Genomic DNA, 18,691 nt, shown 5'->3' on the forward strand with positions numbered 1-18,691 from the left:
CCTTTTTAATATAAGGGCTTCATTATTCACAGCTATATCTACAGTACACTGAAGATACTCAAACTTCAACTTGAGTCTTACTAAACTGTTATAAATTTTATCCTCCTTTTCTTTTAAAACACTTTTTTGGATCCTTCATCCTGATTCTCCAGTTCCTATGAGCATAACTCCGTATTTCATTTAGTGAAGACTTCCTCCAAAACATAGGCTCTTTAAGCGGCTCTGATTAATCAGGGCCAGTATTTTCTTCATCTATTTCTCCTGGATCAGGGGGTGCCTACAGGGATTGTAATTCTTAGCGCTTGCCTTTTGGTGCTTTTATTTAGCCAGTGTTATCACTGGCTGAGGATGAAAGGGCAAGGGCATGAGTGTGGAAATACTGAGGGTTAATTCTACTGTTGGCACTGGGGGTTAAGTAAAGTTCAGTGAAAAATTAAGGTAATGTTTCAGTTATGGCTTAAGGAAGAAAGTGTTCACAAGTAACTCATAGTTTTACACCTATTCCAGCAAAGAATCCTCTAAAAACTCAATCTAAAGATAAAAAAAATAGATTTTATGTTCATATTGTCAGCACAATAAAAATCATTAAAAAAATATGGTACAATGTACCATTTTAAAATGAATATAAATTTTTAAAGGCTTTTTTTCCTGTATTTTTTTAATCACACGTTAAATTTTGCCATTTACCATTTATGGAAACCAACATTGGCAGTGGTACTGGCAAAAATTTAACAGAACATTTGTTTTGTTTTGTTTTTTTATTGATGTTTTTATTGAACCTGCTGGGCAGTAACTCCAACATATGAACAATGATAAAAATCTGACTATTAAATAAGCAAAAAGTTTCCAAAACTAGTATAGTTTTTCATATTTTGGTTATTTTGCTGGGTGTAACTGACTCTGAGGAGCCAAATAACTTTGCAAACCTGTAACAGCTGACATCACCGCTCATGACATCCCAGTAGAACCTCAAAGAATATAAGTGCTCATTGCATATTTTTCATATAAACTCATTGCAACTGCCTTAACACTGGTAAAATATTTAAGCAATGTAAGTGAATGAGCAAATTGACAATGAAAAGATAATTGATTTTTCTGCTGTATCAATATTTTGGAAATTATGACCACTTAGTGTGGCATACACACATACAGATGTTGGTAATCTAATAGGCAATGCAGATCAGAGTGGTAATCCTGGAAGTGGACAGGGAGACCAGTGTTCAGCTGGAATGTTTAGACTACCTGAGCCCACAGACTAAATTTTGGATAGGCAAATACTGACTTTTCAGTGGTATTTTCCTTTGATCACCCATCATATCAAGTTATATTTAAGAGCAAAAGAGGCAGAAACTGGAACTTCTATCCAAATAATTTCCAAAAAGAACAGAAATTTCTAATTACTATATCTTGATTTGAAACTGTGGAGCAGGTGAGGAAAATGTGTCTCAACGAGAGGCAGCCAGAAAATTCAAGATTCCTGAAACTAGCGCAATGCACTATCACTGCATGATGGGTCGTGAAAGCAGATACATACAGATAACAACATATTTAGTTCTAAAAAGACAGTATATCATGTCATTTTCTTACTCTGTCCAGTGCTTACCCTACCTCCAGCCACTCTCCTGCTGAAGAGGATTCCCTGTGAGGTGGATTTCACGCAGGAACTGACATCCCTCAAGATTTTCACACACATTCTGCAGGTCTGAAAGAGAGCATGACACGTTTTTCAATATATTCTTCAGTTTCAATATAACTCCAACTTACAAACTATATCAACCTACATGAAATAAGCAGAGGTGTGTAGTGAACTTATATCAAAGTTACAAAGTTACAAAATTTTACACAAGGCACCGAAATAAGATCAACAAAATATAAAAGCAATAGTTCAAGTACGGTGAGCTGAAAGAAGAAGAAAAACCACAGGTTTTAAACTGGCTTAGGTGGTAAAACAGGTTGACCACTAATCACAGGATTAGCAGCTCTATACTCAGGCTGTCCTGAGCAAAACAATGAAGGCCAAGCTGCTCCTAACAGAGCAGGCGATGCTCTATTAGGAGTAGCGCTTGCATAACAGTGAACAAGAGACATTTGCTGAACCACTAAGGTAAAACAGCGCTAAACAAGCACAGCCCATTCACCATTTTATAAAGAAAACATGTTACCTGACAGGCAGTTGTATCTAAGATCCAGATTTTCAAGGGACACAAAATTAGACATGGAGGGCAGCTGAGTAATTCTAGGAAAATAAGAGACAAATTACATTAGAAGCTAGACCACATCTCAATGCATCGCTCATGTCACCGTTAAACACAGAAGCATTTTGAATTTATGCGACTGTGTGGCTTTGACTCGTCGTGGTTTTACAGAACCTACTGATTGCAATTTTTTATATCAAGTTACATTTTCAAAAGAAAGAAAAGCCAGAAAAAATTGTGGCACGTGTGTTATTTTCTACTTTGAATATATATCACATAACAAAACTTAGGCGAAGACAGATGGCAAGTAGTATTGGATGAATACTGGATACCCGTTTTGAGCTGCAGAGAGGTGCTGCATTAGAGGAAGCCAGCAGGCAGCGAGGCCGTGAAGGGAGGAGACGCTGTTGTCATCCAGATATAGCTCTCTGAGGAGGACCTGGTTGTTCAGACTCGGGGGCTGATGAAGCAACAGGACAAAGTCGTCAGTTAACACCCATCACACTGTGAGGTTAGACTAACTTCACACCGCTGCTCCTGCTGTAGCAACGAAACGACCTCATCCATCAATGTCAGTTGTTTTAGCCCTGCTATGCCTACTGCTATGAGTGCCTGCCACAAGCGAAGCTCGTCAGGTTCATTTTCACACTGCTTGTGAAGCACTGTGATAAAACTTTCAGGCTTGGCAAACACAAGCATAGTTAATCTGTGACTGAAAGATTACTGAGGATAGAGTGGGCCATTATCACATGTGTGCAATAATATACATTTTTAACAGCACATCTGCTGGACTGGAGAAAATTTGAAATTTGGCCAGGTAAAATTTATTTTCACAGCTGAGAAATGCGAATTAGCAAACAACAGCATGTGTTTGACTGAGGTACTTCTTGGATTAGATCTGATGGATCAGCTTCCTTTTTTTTTTAATTGAAATTAAGCACCTTATTTATATTTGTCATACTTGCCTGGTTTTAATTTTATTTTTTGAAGGTTTGACAATCATTTATCACTAAACGTAACTTCTGGAATAAGGGGAACTGTTTCTCAATTAAAAGGGCACGTAGTAGATAAAAGCAAAAGGATTTTAGGCTTAATTCAAGCCCATCACCTGTCTCAAACACCCACACCACTTTCTCTGCAGCTCTCGCAAAATTGCAACAGTGAACAGTGATATTAGATTTAGTGCTTCCAGTCATCTGCCGTGAGTTTTTACCTCAGTAAGGCCGTTTCCTCTTAGATCCAGTGTGTGAAGCAGAGCACTGTTCTCCAGACCCTCCACGTTGGCCAGGTGGTTGTGAGAGCAATCCAGGTGGAGCAGTGTATATACATCTCTCATCCCTTTGGTGTTGATCAGCTGGTTGTGGTTCACTGACAACCTCTGTAGCCTCCTTACAGACTCCAGACCAGCTAGGAAGCAGACAGAATATATGCAGAAAGCAGAGCATGAGTCTTAAAAGTTGACATGATACAGTCTAAAAAAAAAGTACAGTCTGTACATGGAGTCAAAATTGCAGTTTTCACTGCAGAGTGAATGGTGTGACGTCCTCAGCAGGAAAGAAGAGAGATGCTGCCCTCTTGTGTTACATTACATTACATTGATTTTTTTGACCAGAAGAGGAAGTTTAGTTAAACCTGGAGGGAAACTTGGAATTCCTGATGTCCATCTATGATAGTCCTTTAGCATGTGAGGTAATAAGTAAAATGTTGCATGAAAGATTTTAGATACTGTTTGTTTGTTTTTTTCCATTTTCACGTTTATTTCTCAGGTTTGATAAGCTCTGAATGTAGTCCTTTAGAATTTCAAATGAAATATATGTAAGAAATGTATTGTAACTGCAGCATGTCTTTTACCAGGATTCTGATGTTAAGAGCCATAACTTTCATTCATTTTGTTAAACATAAAGAAGTCCAAATGCATTTGACATACTCCATAGACTCTTTTTATTTTGAAGTTTCACACTCATACTACTTTCTGTGTTTACATGGAACACGATGGCATCGTGCCTGTTCTCAGGTTAAGTGAATGCTGCTCTTTTTTGAGGATTTTAGACTTACCAGGTGTTCGGATCAGTCACGCGTTATCTCAAGCTGCTACACACACATTGTTAGCAAATAAGTATTTAAAACACAAACACTTTCAGACATTATACTGACGAAAAAATTAATCCGTTTTTCTTTTTTGGGGCTTTTTTCAATAGCTGTCAGTGTTTCATGAGTTCTCACCAATACGGGTGATGGAGTTATGCGAGAGATCAAGAATATCCAAATTCTCAGCACCATTTAAACCATGGATGGAAGTCAGCTTGTTGTGGGCAAGTTGAAGAACTCGTAAGCTGCTCATGTTTTCACAATCCACAAATGAGATGTCATTTTCCTAAAACAAAACAAAAGCAAAGCTGTTGTGACTGAAATGACTGAAACAACATGAAAAAAAATCACAGTAATGACTAGTTTTTTGTTATTTTTGTTATTTTTTAACTATATAATCACCTGTAGGTCAATGTACCAGAGCTCTTGTAAGTGGTTGATACCTTCCAATGATTTCAGTCCACAGCGTCTGAGGGTGAGCGACTGAAGTTGAGTACACTGGGCAAGGGTAAAAAGGCTACAGCCAGGTAAGTCCTCCAAGGTCACACTGGTAACCTGAAAGAGAGCCAAACATATTTCAGCGCTTCTGGATCTCAAATGAAAATAATGGGTTCTATGTGTGAATATTCTTTCCGAACACAACAAACATTTAAGTACAAAACATTTTCATCAGTGTTCCTGGATCACAGCTAAGCACACAGTATGTTACCTCCTGCAGGGATCTCCATCCTGTGGACTGAAGCAGAGTGTGTGGGCACAGAGGGGGCAGACTGCTACCCTCTGCCACCCTCCTTGGCCCTGTCCTACTCCGGACTGATCCTTTCTGCTTCCTCCTGTTCTGGCAGGACAGATTAGACCAACGGATGCATTCCTTCATCCACAACAGCCTCTTCTGCTCTGTGTGCTCTGGAAGGCCTGCAGGCAAAAAGCAAGAAGAAGTGCCAGGCTTTGCAGGATCTTGCCGGTTACTGGTTTTATACACAGGGATCTGACTGATGTTCTTGTTTAGGTTCTGTTGTTTTGCAGTTTCAGAGCTGACGGGGTCAGCTGTAGATTCACTCTGCAGTGAATTAGCACTTGAGGTCCGTGTGGTGTTGCCTCCTGGGTGTGAGATCCTGCCAGTATTATGAGATTGCATGCTGCTATTTTCTCTTTCCTTGTCTCGCAGCTCATTCTTACTTATGACTCGTTCTTTCAACTCTTCTTCTACTTTCCTTTCTTCTGCTTGTATGTTTTCCTTCACCTCATTTCCATAATCCTTTGCATCTTCCTTGTTTCCCGTCCCATCCTTCTTTTTTCCTATACTAAGCCCCTCTTGGTGTTTCTGCAACTCTTCTTTCTTCTTTTCTTTATCTTTTTTCCTCTCATGTTCCATTTTTGTGTTCTGGTCTTTATTCTCACAAATCTCTGGCTTGAGTTTTATTACTTCATCTGTGTTTCTGTGTTCTTGTTCTTCATTCTGTTTCATTTCTTCCATTCTCATTGTAATCAGCTCTTCTTTGTTTGTTTTAGTCTTTTCCTCCTTCCTCATCATATCTTGATTTTCCAAACTCTCCTCATCGTTCTTTTTCTTTTCCTCACTTTCCGTGAGTTGCATTTTGTCATCTATTCTTTTATTCTCATCTTTTCCCCTGATGTCTTCATTCAACAGCTTTTTCTTCATCTCGGGCTTTTCTCTTTGCTCTACCTCATTTCTTTCCATTTTATGTTCTGTAGTTTTTCTTACAATTTCCTTTCTTGTCGTCTCTTCCTCACCTCCGTTATCTATTCTCTTTTCTTCCTTAATACTTCTTATTTCTTTATTTTTTGTCTTTTGATCTTCAGTCATCTTCCTTCCAGAAACCTCTGTCACATTGTTTTTGACATCCATTATTCTTGTTTCCTCGTCCTCACTTTTCCTGTTTTTCTTTCTCTCCTTCTGCTTTTGCTTTATCTCCTCCACCTCTTGTATCTCTCTTCTCCTCTCCTCATCCTTGATTTCTTCAATTTTTCTCTCTTCCTCTTTCTTTCTAATCTCTTCTTCTTCCATTTTCTTCTTTACCTCCTCCCTTTCCCACAGCTCCTTTTGCTTCTTTTCTTCTTTATGTCTTAATTTTATCATGTTTTTCTTTTCCTCTTCATCCAATCTTTTCCTCTCTTCCAGTTTCTTCCTTTTCTGTTCTTCTTCACTCTTAATTTTCTCTTCTTCCTCCTTCATTTTCCTTCTGTCTTCCTCTTCCTGCTTCTTTTTCGCTTGCATGTCTTCATTTTTCCTTTTCTCTTCTTCATTTTTCCTTTTCTTCTCTTTGTTTTTCTTTCTCTGCTCTTCCTCAATCATCCTCCTCTCTTGCTCCACTTGTTTTTGTAAGTTACCAATCAGTTCCTAATTAGAGATGATATTTATAGAGTTACAAAAAAACTAGTTGCCTCATTTCTTTAATATATTCTTTGAAATATATTAAGCAAACTACATGGAATTTACAAACATCACAAAAAGTATTCAATCAAAATGGAAAAAAGCATCTATAAGTACTAAATTTAAGGTGTGTTTTTGAGGACCACTGATTTATAAATCCAGTATGTTCAGTAAATTGATTCTACCAAATGCTGCGCTGATAACAAATACCCAAAAGTATATCAAATGTCTAAAAATACAATGGTGAGCCTGTGCTCTACGTCACACTGCACACAAATTTGAAAAAAATAAAAAAAATTAATTACCTGCTGAAGCAGCATCTCCTGCTCAAGTTTTTCCTGGGCTCTTTTCGCCATCAATTCCAGTTCCTTTTCATGCAGCTGGAACCAGAATAAATAAAACACAACAGGGTTAATTAATACAGCCATTTTTGCTGCATTCTGTATTTTCTCTGTGACAGTTTGCCCTCCGTACCCTTGTCTGGGGGTATGAAACATCTAATCCTGAGGCATCTAAATGAATACATTTATTTTCCCCACTCCTTAAGAACACAGTAAAACAACAGGTCCCTTGACTTTAGTGATGAATGCTGTACATACCAGCCTGTACCACACCATACCAGCCCATCATATTATCATAATACAAATGTTTGTCCTGAGAATCAGAACAGAACTGAGGGGGAAAAGGCTTTTAAATATGCTGGCCTGGTTTTCTGGAATAATCTACAGAAGGGATAGAAATTGTCAAAAATGGTTACGATGCAGGAGTTTAAGTTCATTTTAAAGGAGCGAGAGAATAACTCAAGCACCAATCTTGCTCCTGCCACAGTTACTGTAGAAGCACAGGACTGCAATCACAATACACTGCACTAATTACCAAAATGCTGCAGTACTCTACAGCTTACACAATAATAATCTGCAATCTATCCTAATTATTATTTTTTCTGTTCTCAAACTGTTCTCCCATTAGGAGCTCACTCTGCGTGGAGTTCGTTTTTCTCCTCCTCTCACCTCATGTTGTGTATTTTCGTTGTTCTTCTTATCAGTTTCTGACCTGTCTTCCCAATGTGATCTTTGTGTAAACTATGTTTGGTTGGAGGGTTCCTTTGTTACTATGCTCAAATCAGTGTTCCTCCATGTGCCAGTGAAAGCGTGACCACTGCTTTAATGCTGTAAATAGACTGTAGAGTCCAGGCTAGACAAGCTATCTCTTATGTGTTGTGCCATTTCTTAAGCTTGAGGTTGTTTAGTTTACCTACATAATTCATCTCAATGTTCTTGGTCCTTAACTGCGTACACAATATTACTCTGTTTAAGGCAGAGGACACAATCCTCGGGGTGGACAAACTTTTGAGAGTTTTGTTTGGAATTTGAAAGCCACAGAGACACAATGTTATGAAAACATGTGTCACTGTTGTTCCGACACTCCAGACACATAAGGAATCACCAGTGGTCTTCACTTTAGATGACACTTTAGCACTGCTTAGTTGTCTTCCCAGCGTAGTCAAATACCCAGCTGGATAACCACATTTACTCAGGCTCTTCTTGATATGATGATCTTCTGCTTCTCTGCCCACTGTGTCTTTGGGGATGGTGTTCTCAGTGTGTCAGTGTCCTAAAGACACACAATTTTTGCTCCAGTGGACAATTACAGTCAAACCTTTCATATCCTCTGTGGTGAGCTTGATCGGTCTGTGGGCTAAGTCTGTGTACTTACTAAGTAAGGTATCAGCCATAAACATAAACAATGGCTCTGTGGTGCACCAGGCTATCAGAGGCCTCTTTTCCACTTCCTCCATATCCAAGTAAGGCTGGGTTATGTAATTACCCTTAAGACCAGCTTATTGTTTATTCGTAGCAATTATGGGATAGCTGCTCTACCACCTGGATCCAAAAGTACTATGTCGAGGAGAGAAAAAAAAGTCAGAAGTAACTTACTTTCTCTGCCTCCATTATCTTCCTCAGCTCCTCCTGGAAGTTAATTTCTCTTTTTTGCCTTTCCTCGTTTTTATGCATCTCCTCATCACAGTGTTTCTCTGGTGCTATGTCATGTTTGCTAAAGTCCCGGGCCAAATATTTCTCAGTCTCCCAACATCGATCTGTTCCAGCTCCATCTAAGACAAATACAAAAATGTAAGGCTTCAATAGTTCAGTAAGCAAGAAAGGAAAGCCATGCATATGTAGTTCAAATCAGGCTCAAAGTAAGACATGCCTTGCCTCTCCATTGATTGTTATGCACTAATAACAAATAACAACCAAATTTCCTGCATAAAGAATGATCCAAATCTAATCTTTTTTCTAAATTTACATCAGTGACGTGGCAGTGATTTTGAGTCCATCTACATTATATATGATTTAACTAAAATATACCTCCAGGAAGCTTGATCACCATTAGCTTTATGCTTTCAGTTGCAAATTTAAAAGTCTATTCACAAGACAGGATTATCTACCTTTTCATGTTACTGAAGTCGTGAGTGACAGCAAATTCTATGAAAGTAGTGACGTCTTGTGGCAAACTATGTTACCTTTTACCTTTATTTCGAGTGTATTATGGCTGTATTATGCAACATCAGAACTTCAGTAACCTCAAAGTTGTTCACTTTTCTGGCCATTTCTAAAGTTTTGGCTGTCTCTCTGATAGTTTTTTTTTCTTCACTTTTTTCACTCACTTCCACTAACATCTCTTTTGGCCTGATATTATAAATAATTGAAATTACAGTATAAAGCTATAAAAACAAAAATTAAACACATTGAATTGAATTGACTTGAATTGAATTGACTTGAGATATTATATCTCCTTCATTTAAAATTTAAAAAAAATGATCAGGCCTCACATGGCCACTGCTTGTCAATCAATTATCCCATTAAATTTGAACCTGGGGGAAATAGGGGACTGAAGCAAAAAAGAAAGTCTGTGTCAGGATCTGGAGGTTTGACTGGAAAGTTCCACCAGGCACCTGAGTCCCTTGGTCTCCACCCCTGGGCGGAGCCATCATCTCTCCTGCAGTCCTGCACACCTGAGGCTGATTCTGGGTAATCAGGCTGAGGATTTAAGCTCCACTCAGATGCTCCTTTGCTGCCAGTTTGTCAATGACCTCACGTTGGTATCGGTGCTAAGGTTTTGCCCCATGCTCTTGCCACTTGTTTTGTTGCCTACTTTGGTTTCCTGTGCTACAGTTTTCCTGGACCTTCTTTGCCATTGCCTTCAACCTCAGCTCTCCTTGGATTATCTTCGCATTCTGGAAAAATACAAAGAACCTCACCTGCCTGCCCTCCAGCCACCACTCACCACCTCGGCACTCAGGTCAGCCAGCCTTTTTCAGTACTCGCCTGGATTCTCTTCGCCTCTCCCTCAAAGCCAAGCTCACCCTGACTATCAGTAAGCATTGTCAGTCATTACCACCTCCGCTAAATACCCTGCGTCTGGCGCCTTCTTAACCTTGTTCTCCTTTCTTCCCAGATGCACCCGCTCCATCCCCGTCGCAACCTGCCAATTCCCCCTTCACCCCCACTGACCCACGGCCGCATCATTAGTAACACTTTGCCACAAATTCACCTGTTGACTTCATAATAAAACACTGTAAAAACGTTTGAGTCCAGTTTAGCTATTGGCCTGTGTACTTCAAGCACATGCTGGTTGTTTGATCTACAATCAATTGTGGTGATGTACAGAAGCAAAACTACAACAATGGTGTCTTTGTCCCAAACAATACACATGTACATGTTATCTACCTTCATTATTAGGCCACATGGACATATTGTGAGTCAAAGGATTTTGTGTCACTATTCGTGTTTGAAGAAGGGACCCATCAGCCTTTTTTTCCTCATTTTCTGTTTCACCACCCACCTGTATCAGTAAAAAGAAATCATTTTTAAAAATTAGGCCACGTGACATATTTTAGATGTAATAAAACAACCAAGATTAGACCGTTAAGACCAATTTACCTGTTCATTCACTTTCACCATATCTTTGCTGACTTCATTTGATAGCCTCATCATATTATCAGTGGAATCTGATGGTGTGAAGTCTGACATGGAATTCAAAGACAGTGCAGACAAAATCCAGAATGGTGAGGAGATAATCTCAGCTTTATCACCGTACACATTAGTTAAATGCTGTAAGTTATTACTTACCTTCAAGTTCCTCAAGGATAAGTTTCTCACAAACTGCCGCTCTAGTTTTTGATGTTTCAAAGTAGCTTAGAAGAGCTGGTGGGAAATTATCTGAAGCCTGCGGTCAGAAAATAGGTTAATTATTATTTCTGCTTTCGCCACAAAAGGAAAATGTTAATATAAGCAAGCAATATTAACAATATTAGCAAGCATTGTGGGGACAAAAGTGAAGCAATAACTCTTACTGATACTAAATCCATTGTCTATTCTGCTTATGGGTCAATCGGTTTCCTTATTGATTTCTGATTAATTTTAAAGTAGGCCAGCAGACGTTCAGGGAGAATGCAAAAGTAGAAAAACAAAGTAAGGAAAAAAGGGTCTGCACTGTATGTGACCCACACATACAAAAGCTCAAAGGTTTTGGGGTCACTGTGTTGCAATTATCATTTTGTTTTCTAAGCAGCATTCATAAATGGCATTACTACACTTAAAGAGATATTAGTCCAATGAACTGGACAATTTGGTACCATTTATTTTTATTTGGAAGAATTTCTTAAATCCCATCCATACTCACTATATGAAAAAGCAATAGTTGGGATGTATAAGTCATAAGGCAGTAAGTGGATTTACGGAGGGTCAGCTTATGTTGTGCATAATTTATCTTCTATCCATTATCCGTTTAGCTTCGCTGTCCTGTTCAGTGTCACTCTAAGCTCATGTGTGGCTCTCAAACGAATCATCCTGATGCTTTTGTGGTAGAGATATAAATTAAGGTGTCTACCCTGACAAATAGCTGTTAATTTCCAGCTCTCCGGGTGATAGAATGTATGCAGAATTGGACAAAAAATAGTAAATGAAGAGAATATTTTGGAGAATAGCGGAAACATACATGCATGTGCTGTATTTTTAGAACGAGGCCCACACCCTTACCTCTTCTTCATGACATGAAACATTTTCCTGTTCTTCTTCAGTTTCGTCAGAGGTGAATGGCTCATCCAGCTCCAGCATGACGATTTACTTATCTGTCAGAGCAGTGAAAATGAAGGCATGATTAGACGGTCTGCTAAGTTTCAGTTGCTGAAACCATTTACTGTAACACGTTTATCCAAAGTACTCATATTTACCGTTAAGTTATACGTAATTATTTAAAATGTCCTACCTGGATACAGCACTAGTGCTATACTCGCTTAGAAGCTTAGAAGAACTTGGCTGAAAGATCCTCTTGCGTCTAGACGAAGTTCTGTCTCTATGGAAACAACGCTGTGAACTACGAAGTCTCGAAAGGGACTTACCGAACAAAACGCAAAAGAAAAACTAATTCATATTTTAAATGGAAAAAGGCGGCTTACATTTTGTTTTTAATTTTTTTAGACTGCATTTGTTGTATTGACGTCAGTATTTTTATCTTCATTTTTCATGTAAACACGATTAGAAAAGGAGTCCTTTTCTAATGGTGTTTACATGAAGAATGAAGAGGGCGCTAATTTAGGCATTTTTATGTGTGGCACATACATTGTGTCCTTAAAAAAGGAAGAAGAAAAAAGAAAATCACGTGTTGCTTGCTATAAAAATGAAATGATTTCAAAATGCCTCAAACGTTGGCTGCAATTTAATAATTCTATTCTTGAATTATTTTGATCCTTGGAAACTTCCTAACGCACGAGACAAAGAAAAAAGAGTAAATAAGCAGGCATTTATTTAATTTTTTACATCATCAGTTTAAATTTCCCGTTGATCAACAGTCGACCAGAACAGAGGAAAAAACTACCACAAGATGGCGATCACAGGCAATGGCTTAGTGCACATCACAAAGGTACACAGCTCTAGAAGAAGCCCCTTATAATGCGTGACAATAACTAGAGAGACAATACACCAAAAGTTTCATCTTTTAATATCAAATTCTATCAAATTACAGAAAAATGATCTGAATAAAAATGCTTTAATTTTCAATACACTTATAGCATAACAATTGTAGATCTGTCTGGTGAAGTCCAACTAGAAAACATTGAAACAATAATTCATATTGTTGCACAGTTATTGAAAAAAGTTGCACAGAAGTTACAGAAGCAAAATTATGAATCTGAGGTCAGCAAAGCTATTTGGCTACTTAGTGTGAAGAAAATGTAGTGTCACTGACTTGTGTGGGCATTCTAACAGCCAGCAAGGGGGGGGGGGGGGGGGGGGGGTCAGTGAGCCCGAGACCTTGTAGGTGAATCACACGACCAGAGGGACAAAATCTGTTGGGCTGCTAACAATGCGCACTTTTTCCATGGCATTTCTGATCACAAAGACCAGTTCCTCTCTCCCGTGGTGAGGGCTTTGCACTTGTCCTATAGTCTTCTCTTTGAGGAGATTCCAGTGGCCCACACAGGTTTCCCATACACATTCCTGATAGCTTTCTAAAAGGAACCCAGTCTCCTTCCTGATAACTTTCAAACGAAGAACAGCTTGTCCTTCATCCAAAACTGTTTGGTCAGGAGACACAGTGAGGCCTGTTCTCTATTCTAATACATGAAAACAAAACAGTGGAATGGCGCCAGGTCCTTTAAAAAGCAAAGCTGAATTACACAATAACAATGAAACACGGCCCATCTACAGCCCTACTGTGGCACAAGATCAACACCTTCACCGTTTTGTACTTTGATAAAAAGTCATTATGGGTCATAGCCCAACTTCAGTGCTTAGGCTGACGGGGAGCTACAGGACAGTTTGGTGCTACTGCCGTTGTTGGAGTCAAACTGCCTGTCCCTTATGTTGTATTAGGTCCCCTAAGATTCATTGACCAAGTTCAATTGCTTAAAAAGGCTCCATCAGCAAGCCTTGTCTACTCCAATTAGGGCTAGGCCCTTTGTCAGTGGGCAAGGTGTCCGGCGCTTTTGTCCAAGTGCACGGAACCCAGACAGCAGCCAGACAGGGCCAAGCTGTAGATTTATGCAGCAGATTACACCAGTCAATAGCGGCTCCGGCCCAAACGCAGCAGAGGTTTAGATAGCACCCATGTGTTTACACTGTCAAGGGTTTTCTGTTACTCGTCTGTAGCCATTATCTTGGCAGCCATTGAGCAAATCGAGCCTATCATTTCCATCTGAGGGATTTGACGAAAGAGGGATTGGAGGAAAAAAGTTGCCAGTATCCCAACTAACCTTTAACTTAACTTAGTGCACATCACAAAGGTACAATTTGCAATATCCGTGTGTATTTATTAGTGATTAATGCAATTGATCTGAAGAATTAGACGTCATGCCTGAAAACATACATTTTATCTATTTTGCAGACTTGAACATTCAGGTTACTGCTTCAGTGAGATGATAAAGGAACTCGACCTGATGGTAATATACTATGTGCATGTGATGGGGAAAATGTTAAGCAAGCTAATCCTGCACAAATACCTCTGCAAGCTTAACGCCTTGTGTTGCGTTCTTGCAAGTATCTACTGTCATATCACGTCTTGCTTGTGCAATCATTACCTGCGGTACATTTTCAAAGCTGTTTCTACACAAGAGTGGCTCAGATTTGAGAAGTTCAACCAGGTCATCCCAGCATCCTCCTAACCAAGCTTTTCTTCTTCTCAGTAGACTGACAACACAAGTGAACTAGTTAGACTTCAAGGCAGATTTGGATTCTCTTTCAAAGTTAACATTATGCTGCCATTGTGAGTTTTAGTACATCTAAATCAGCTTCAAATGACTGTGGGATTATTGTTGCAATCATAAGTCCACCTAAGAGGGTTTGGTGAGGGTTAATTTGGGATTAGCTTAGTCCATTACAAGTGACTTAAAGTAATAGTTGTGCTTTTTTCATTTAATACTTAAACAACTCATCTCTCTTGTTTGAACTGTAAATTCCAGGCTTTCCAAAAAACTCCAAACATGTTCCCCGCGTAAGTTTAACATTCACACTTCGAAGAACAGCCTGTATCAATGGTCATGCTGACAGCCATGGAGCAAAATGAAATATAGCTCTTTTGTTAATTCCACAAAAGAGTTGAAAATTCTGTATCTACTGAGAATGTCCCGAGCTAAACTATTCTGTATCAGCCTACAGCATGTAGTGTACAAAAATCCACTGTGTAGAGACAGAATGAACAGTGGCGAACTGTAAAGGACACTAACTGCTATAGTTCTTCCAGAAAATAGTACTTTTCTGCATACAAGAAATTCAGAATAGAGGAAGAGGGCATGAGACAAAAAGCTGTGATTATTGGTCACTTACATCTTGTCCAAACAGAAAACTTGTTACAATTTTGAAATGTACAAAAATATAGAAGCAAAGGCATGAGTGCTTTCATTTTCAGTTATATACACTAAAAGTAACTTGCCTACCTTTTTATCGACTACTAGTCTTCATTTTAATCTTCAAGGTATTCATTTATTAAATAAGTTGTAAACATCTACTGTTTGGATAGTTTTTCAATCCACTTTGGAGAATTTGAGTTTTGTATGTCTTGAGATTAAAAGATCTCTACCTACTATTGGAATCATTTTTTATCCTTTGCACCTATTTGAATTACCAAATGGACTAAATTACAGCACGTCACTGACTTTGATATTACAAAATCGGCAACCACATGTGCCTTGGAGGGATTTTTAAAAAAGAAAAAAAAACATGATGAGAGCACTTGGCTCAGGTCTGATATGTTCTGTAAGTCCCATGACTTGTTCTTGGCCTTGAGCACAGGACAGTTCCAAGGAAAGAGAAAAGAGCTGTTAATCCTCACTTTGAAAGAGCATCAAATCCAGCCAACACGCCTCGTGTATCCGTGTGTGTGTGTCTGTGTTTAGTTGTTTCATGTGTAATTCTTAAATGAGCAGGGTTTTTTCAAATGCAGTTTCATCTGCTATAGGAAGTTAGAGCCAAACCTTAAATTCCTAAGACTTGAATGTGGGGTATAAGGCATGATTTATCTGGGCAGCGTATCACATGAAAAATTTGTCGTTTTTATTTAAGTGAATGCCAGTTTTCCATAATAAAAAAATGTAATTAATTCTGCATCCAGAAACCTACATGACCGACATGATTTTAACTATTTTGTTATTTCCCAGTATAAGCTTTATTGGAAAGTTGAATGGAAAAAATCATCAAATGTTTATGTTATTAAAAATGAAATGAAGAAAGGCTACAAACAAGCTAGCTGTACAAGCTAAATTATACTATGGCTTTCTTGTATTTTTAAAGAAAGCAATACTGGTAAACACACCACACTTTTTTATGCTCAGTTGCAGTATCCAGATTGTTAGGTATTTTAGTACCATGGGAGCATTTACTGGATATTGTTTTATAGTGACATTATGCAGGAAAACTCTGTCATTCAATAAGGCCCCTTTGTTTTAGTTATTTTTCTCTTTGACCCAAGAATTGATGTGTGAGAATCACAGGCTGGTACAAGGTTGAAATACCACAGAGATCACTCCCTCAGCTACATTAGTTTCTTAATCTTTTAGGAGACGCCTGTTGAGGCCAAATGGTTTGTTTCAGATTTCAAATCAAATCAAATCAAATCACTTTTTATTGTCACATCACATGTGCAGGCACACTGGCACAGCACATGCGAGTGAAATTCTTGTGTGCGAGCCCCACAAGCAACAGAGATGTGCAAACACAACAACACAAACGAGCAAAATACAAGAATGGCCAACCTGAAACTAATAAATATATGTACAATATATAATAGTGTATGCATTTCTGGATGTGTATACTAAATATTTTCCTACGTGTGTGTGTGTGTAAGAACTAATCTAAGAACTCTTTGTTTTGTGCCTTGAAAATATGTCGCTGAGATAATCACAATTGTAGCTGAACTGATACACTACACAAAGGATGCTTCTTCACCCAAGGGCAGGAAGACGCTGCCTTATCTTGGTCTGTACTGGTTTAAACTGATAAATCTGCTGTCTCATGAATTTTACCCTCTATATAAACTGTTGTACTTGTGAATAAAGTTGAGTCAATTTGGGAAGACAACCTGAAGCAGTCTCTGTTTTCTTGTTCTCCCAAGCTGCTCCCGAGCTCGTACTAACACGCTGAATGGCATGCTTGAATATTACTTGAGAATATATTTGACTGTGTTACAGACTAAGGGACATTCTCTGCTGATAGGTGAAGGTACAATCTCTGCTGATAGACGTCCACGCCTCGAAGGAAGTCGATCCACGGATTAGGCCCTGGAAACAGTTTCCTTCACAGATGAAATACATAATCATGCTACACGATTCTCAACTAACCACAATTAAGTAACTCCTCGAGTTAAAAGTAACTTTTTGAAAAACTCTGTTATATTTAGAGCATCTTTTCAGTGGAATAAGTTGCCTTATGCAATTAGAGAATTGGCTTCTATTCATAATTTTAAAAATCACTTAAAAGCCTATTTGGGCAGTTTTTAATTTATTTGTAAATATTGTAAGAGGGTAATGTCACTTGTAATGGAAATTGTGTATTTTGTTTGAGTGTTTTTTATCATTTTTAATATTTACATGCTTATATTTTCAGAATTGTCAAACCTTATTGTGGATGTAAGAACCAAATTATGTGGATATTTTGCATCCAACTCATTGTGTAACATTTTATTCGGTGGTATTTGATGGTTTGGGCCCCAGGAAGACTAGCAACCACTGCTGTGGAAGCTAATGGGGTTCCTTATAAATAAACAAATAAACAAACATAAAGGCAAAAAAGAGTGGCATATGAACAAGTAGTAACACTAGTGGTACCATTTTTCTACAAGCAGGTTCTATTTTTTGTGTTAAATGTGTTAAACCCATAAACAAAGCAGCTAATCGCAATTGATATCCAGGTGAGGTGCAAAAAGAAAGAACAACAAACTGTTGCTCTGCTATATGTAGCCTGGTGTGAAAAACTTTCCCCACCTGCTCCTTAGTTTTTTTATTTTTTGTCACACTCAAATATTTCAGGTCATCAAACAAATTTGAATATGAGACAAAGGTACTGCAACTAAACCCAAAATGCATTTTCATCTGTTAAGGGAAAAGCTATCTAAACCTACATGGATGGCCCAGTGTGAAAAAGTTAAGTGCCCCCTAAACCTCAAAAAAAACGGTTGTGCCAAGAACTGCAATAACTGGCAATGAATATTTCACATCACTGTGGAGAGATTTTGGTCAACTCTTCTTTGCCCACTTGTTTTAATTCAGTTATACTGGAGGGTTTTTGTTTGTTTGTTTGTTTGTTTTGAATTAACAGCCTGTTTAAGGTTGTGCCAAAGCATTTCAGTTAGATTTAAGTCTGATCTTTGACTAGGACACTCATTTTGGCTGAACATAGGTGGATTATCTGGTGTCTTTCAGATCATCGTCCTGCTGCAAAATTTTCATTTGGGCAAAAAGACAACAACTGTCCCATATAGCTTTGAGCAACTGGTTGTGTGTTTTTTGCAACTTGACAATGTTCCCATGCCTGACACCAGTGAGCTGCCTCAGCAGACATACCTGGCCAGTAGCACCATGAACGTCTAGTCCTTTCCAGACCTTTATGGTCGTGGTCCTGATGAACTTGAGTCAGCACCTCCTAATTAGTACATGAGGCAGCAAAAGTTGGAGCACCACCTCAGCACCTTTGGGGCAATGAACTTAAACAATTAAACAAACAAACCTAAGCTAAAACACCAGGATTTCATTTTATCACAGAATCGGCCTGCTGGAGGGCATAGTGGTGTTGGTGATGTTCTTGTCAGTATAAAAATTACACTTGTAGCCCAACAAGAATTTTTCAGTCACGGTCCACTTATGTGCCAAAAACTCCAACTTCATTGAACTATAATTTAGCCTCAAACCTCGGCTAGCATAGCCTGTTAGTCTCACTTTACCTCCTCCCTACTGGGAAGGCCCAGGCCGAAATTACTTGCATCCACCTCTAAAATAAAAGGCACACAGAAATCTGTAAAAGGA

General features: G+C 38.6%; 1 protein-coding gene across 2 annotated transcripts in view; it reads right to left on the bottom strand.

Annotated features, from left to right (window-relative positions):
- The window catches only part of lrriq1 (leucine-rich repeats and IQ motif containing 1), a 41,307-nt gene extending 29,268 nt beyond the window's left edge, over positions 1 to 12,039 (bottom strand). Inside the window, exons 1-14 of one of the 2 annotated variants that reach the window (XM_080868921.1) lie at positions 11,950 to 12,039; positions 11,721 to 11,812; positions 10,812 to 10,908; positions 10,623 to 10,705; positions 10,410 to 10,524; positions 8,616 to 8,791; positions 6,984 to 7,058; positions 4,993 to 6,645; positions 4,686 to 4,838; positions 4,419 to 4,569; positions 3,409 to 3,602; positions 2,528 to 2,655; positions 2,163 to 2,236; positions 1,609 to 1,702 (exon numbers count right to left, since the gene is read on the bottom strand). In XM_080868921.1, coding sequence (XP_080725047.1) covers positions 1,609 to 1,702; positions 2,163 to 2,236; positions 2,528 to 2,655; positions 3,409 to 3,602; positions 4,419 to 4,569; positions 4,686 to 4,838; positions 4,993 to 6,645; positions 6,984 to 7,058; positions 8,616 to 8,791; positions 10,410 to 10,524; positions 10,623 to 10,705; positions 10,812 to 10,908; positions 11,721 to 11,798 — 3,071 coding nt within the window. In that variant the 5' untranslated portion in view covers positions 11,799 to 11,812; positions 11,950 to 12,039. Of the gene's footprint in view, positions 1 to 1,608; positions 1,703 to 2,162; positions 2,237 to 2,527; positions 2,656 to 3,408; positions 3,603 to 4,418; positions 4,570 to 4,685; positions 4,839 to 4,992; positions 6,646 to 6,983; positions 7,059 to 8,615; positions 8,792 to 10,409; positions 10,525 to 10,622; positions 10,706 to 10,811; positions 10,909 to 11,720; positions 11,813 to 11,949 lie in introns of those variants that run through there. The other variant, XM_080868922.1, reaches the window with a different exon arrangement.
- Positions 12,040 to 18,691: the final 6,652 nt, after the last annotated feature.

This window comes from Rhamphochromis sp. 'chilingali' (genome assembly GCF_963969265.1).
Source record: "Rhamphochromis sp. 'chilingali' genome assembly, chromosome: 2".
Taxonomy (NCBI): Eukaryota; Metazoa; Chordata; class Actinopteri; order Cichliformes; family Cichlidae; genus Rhamphochromis; species Rhamphochromis sp. 'chilingali'.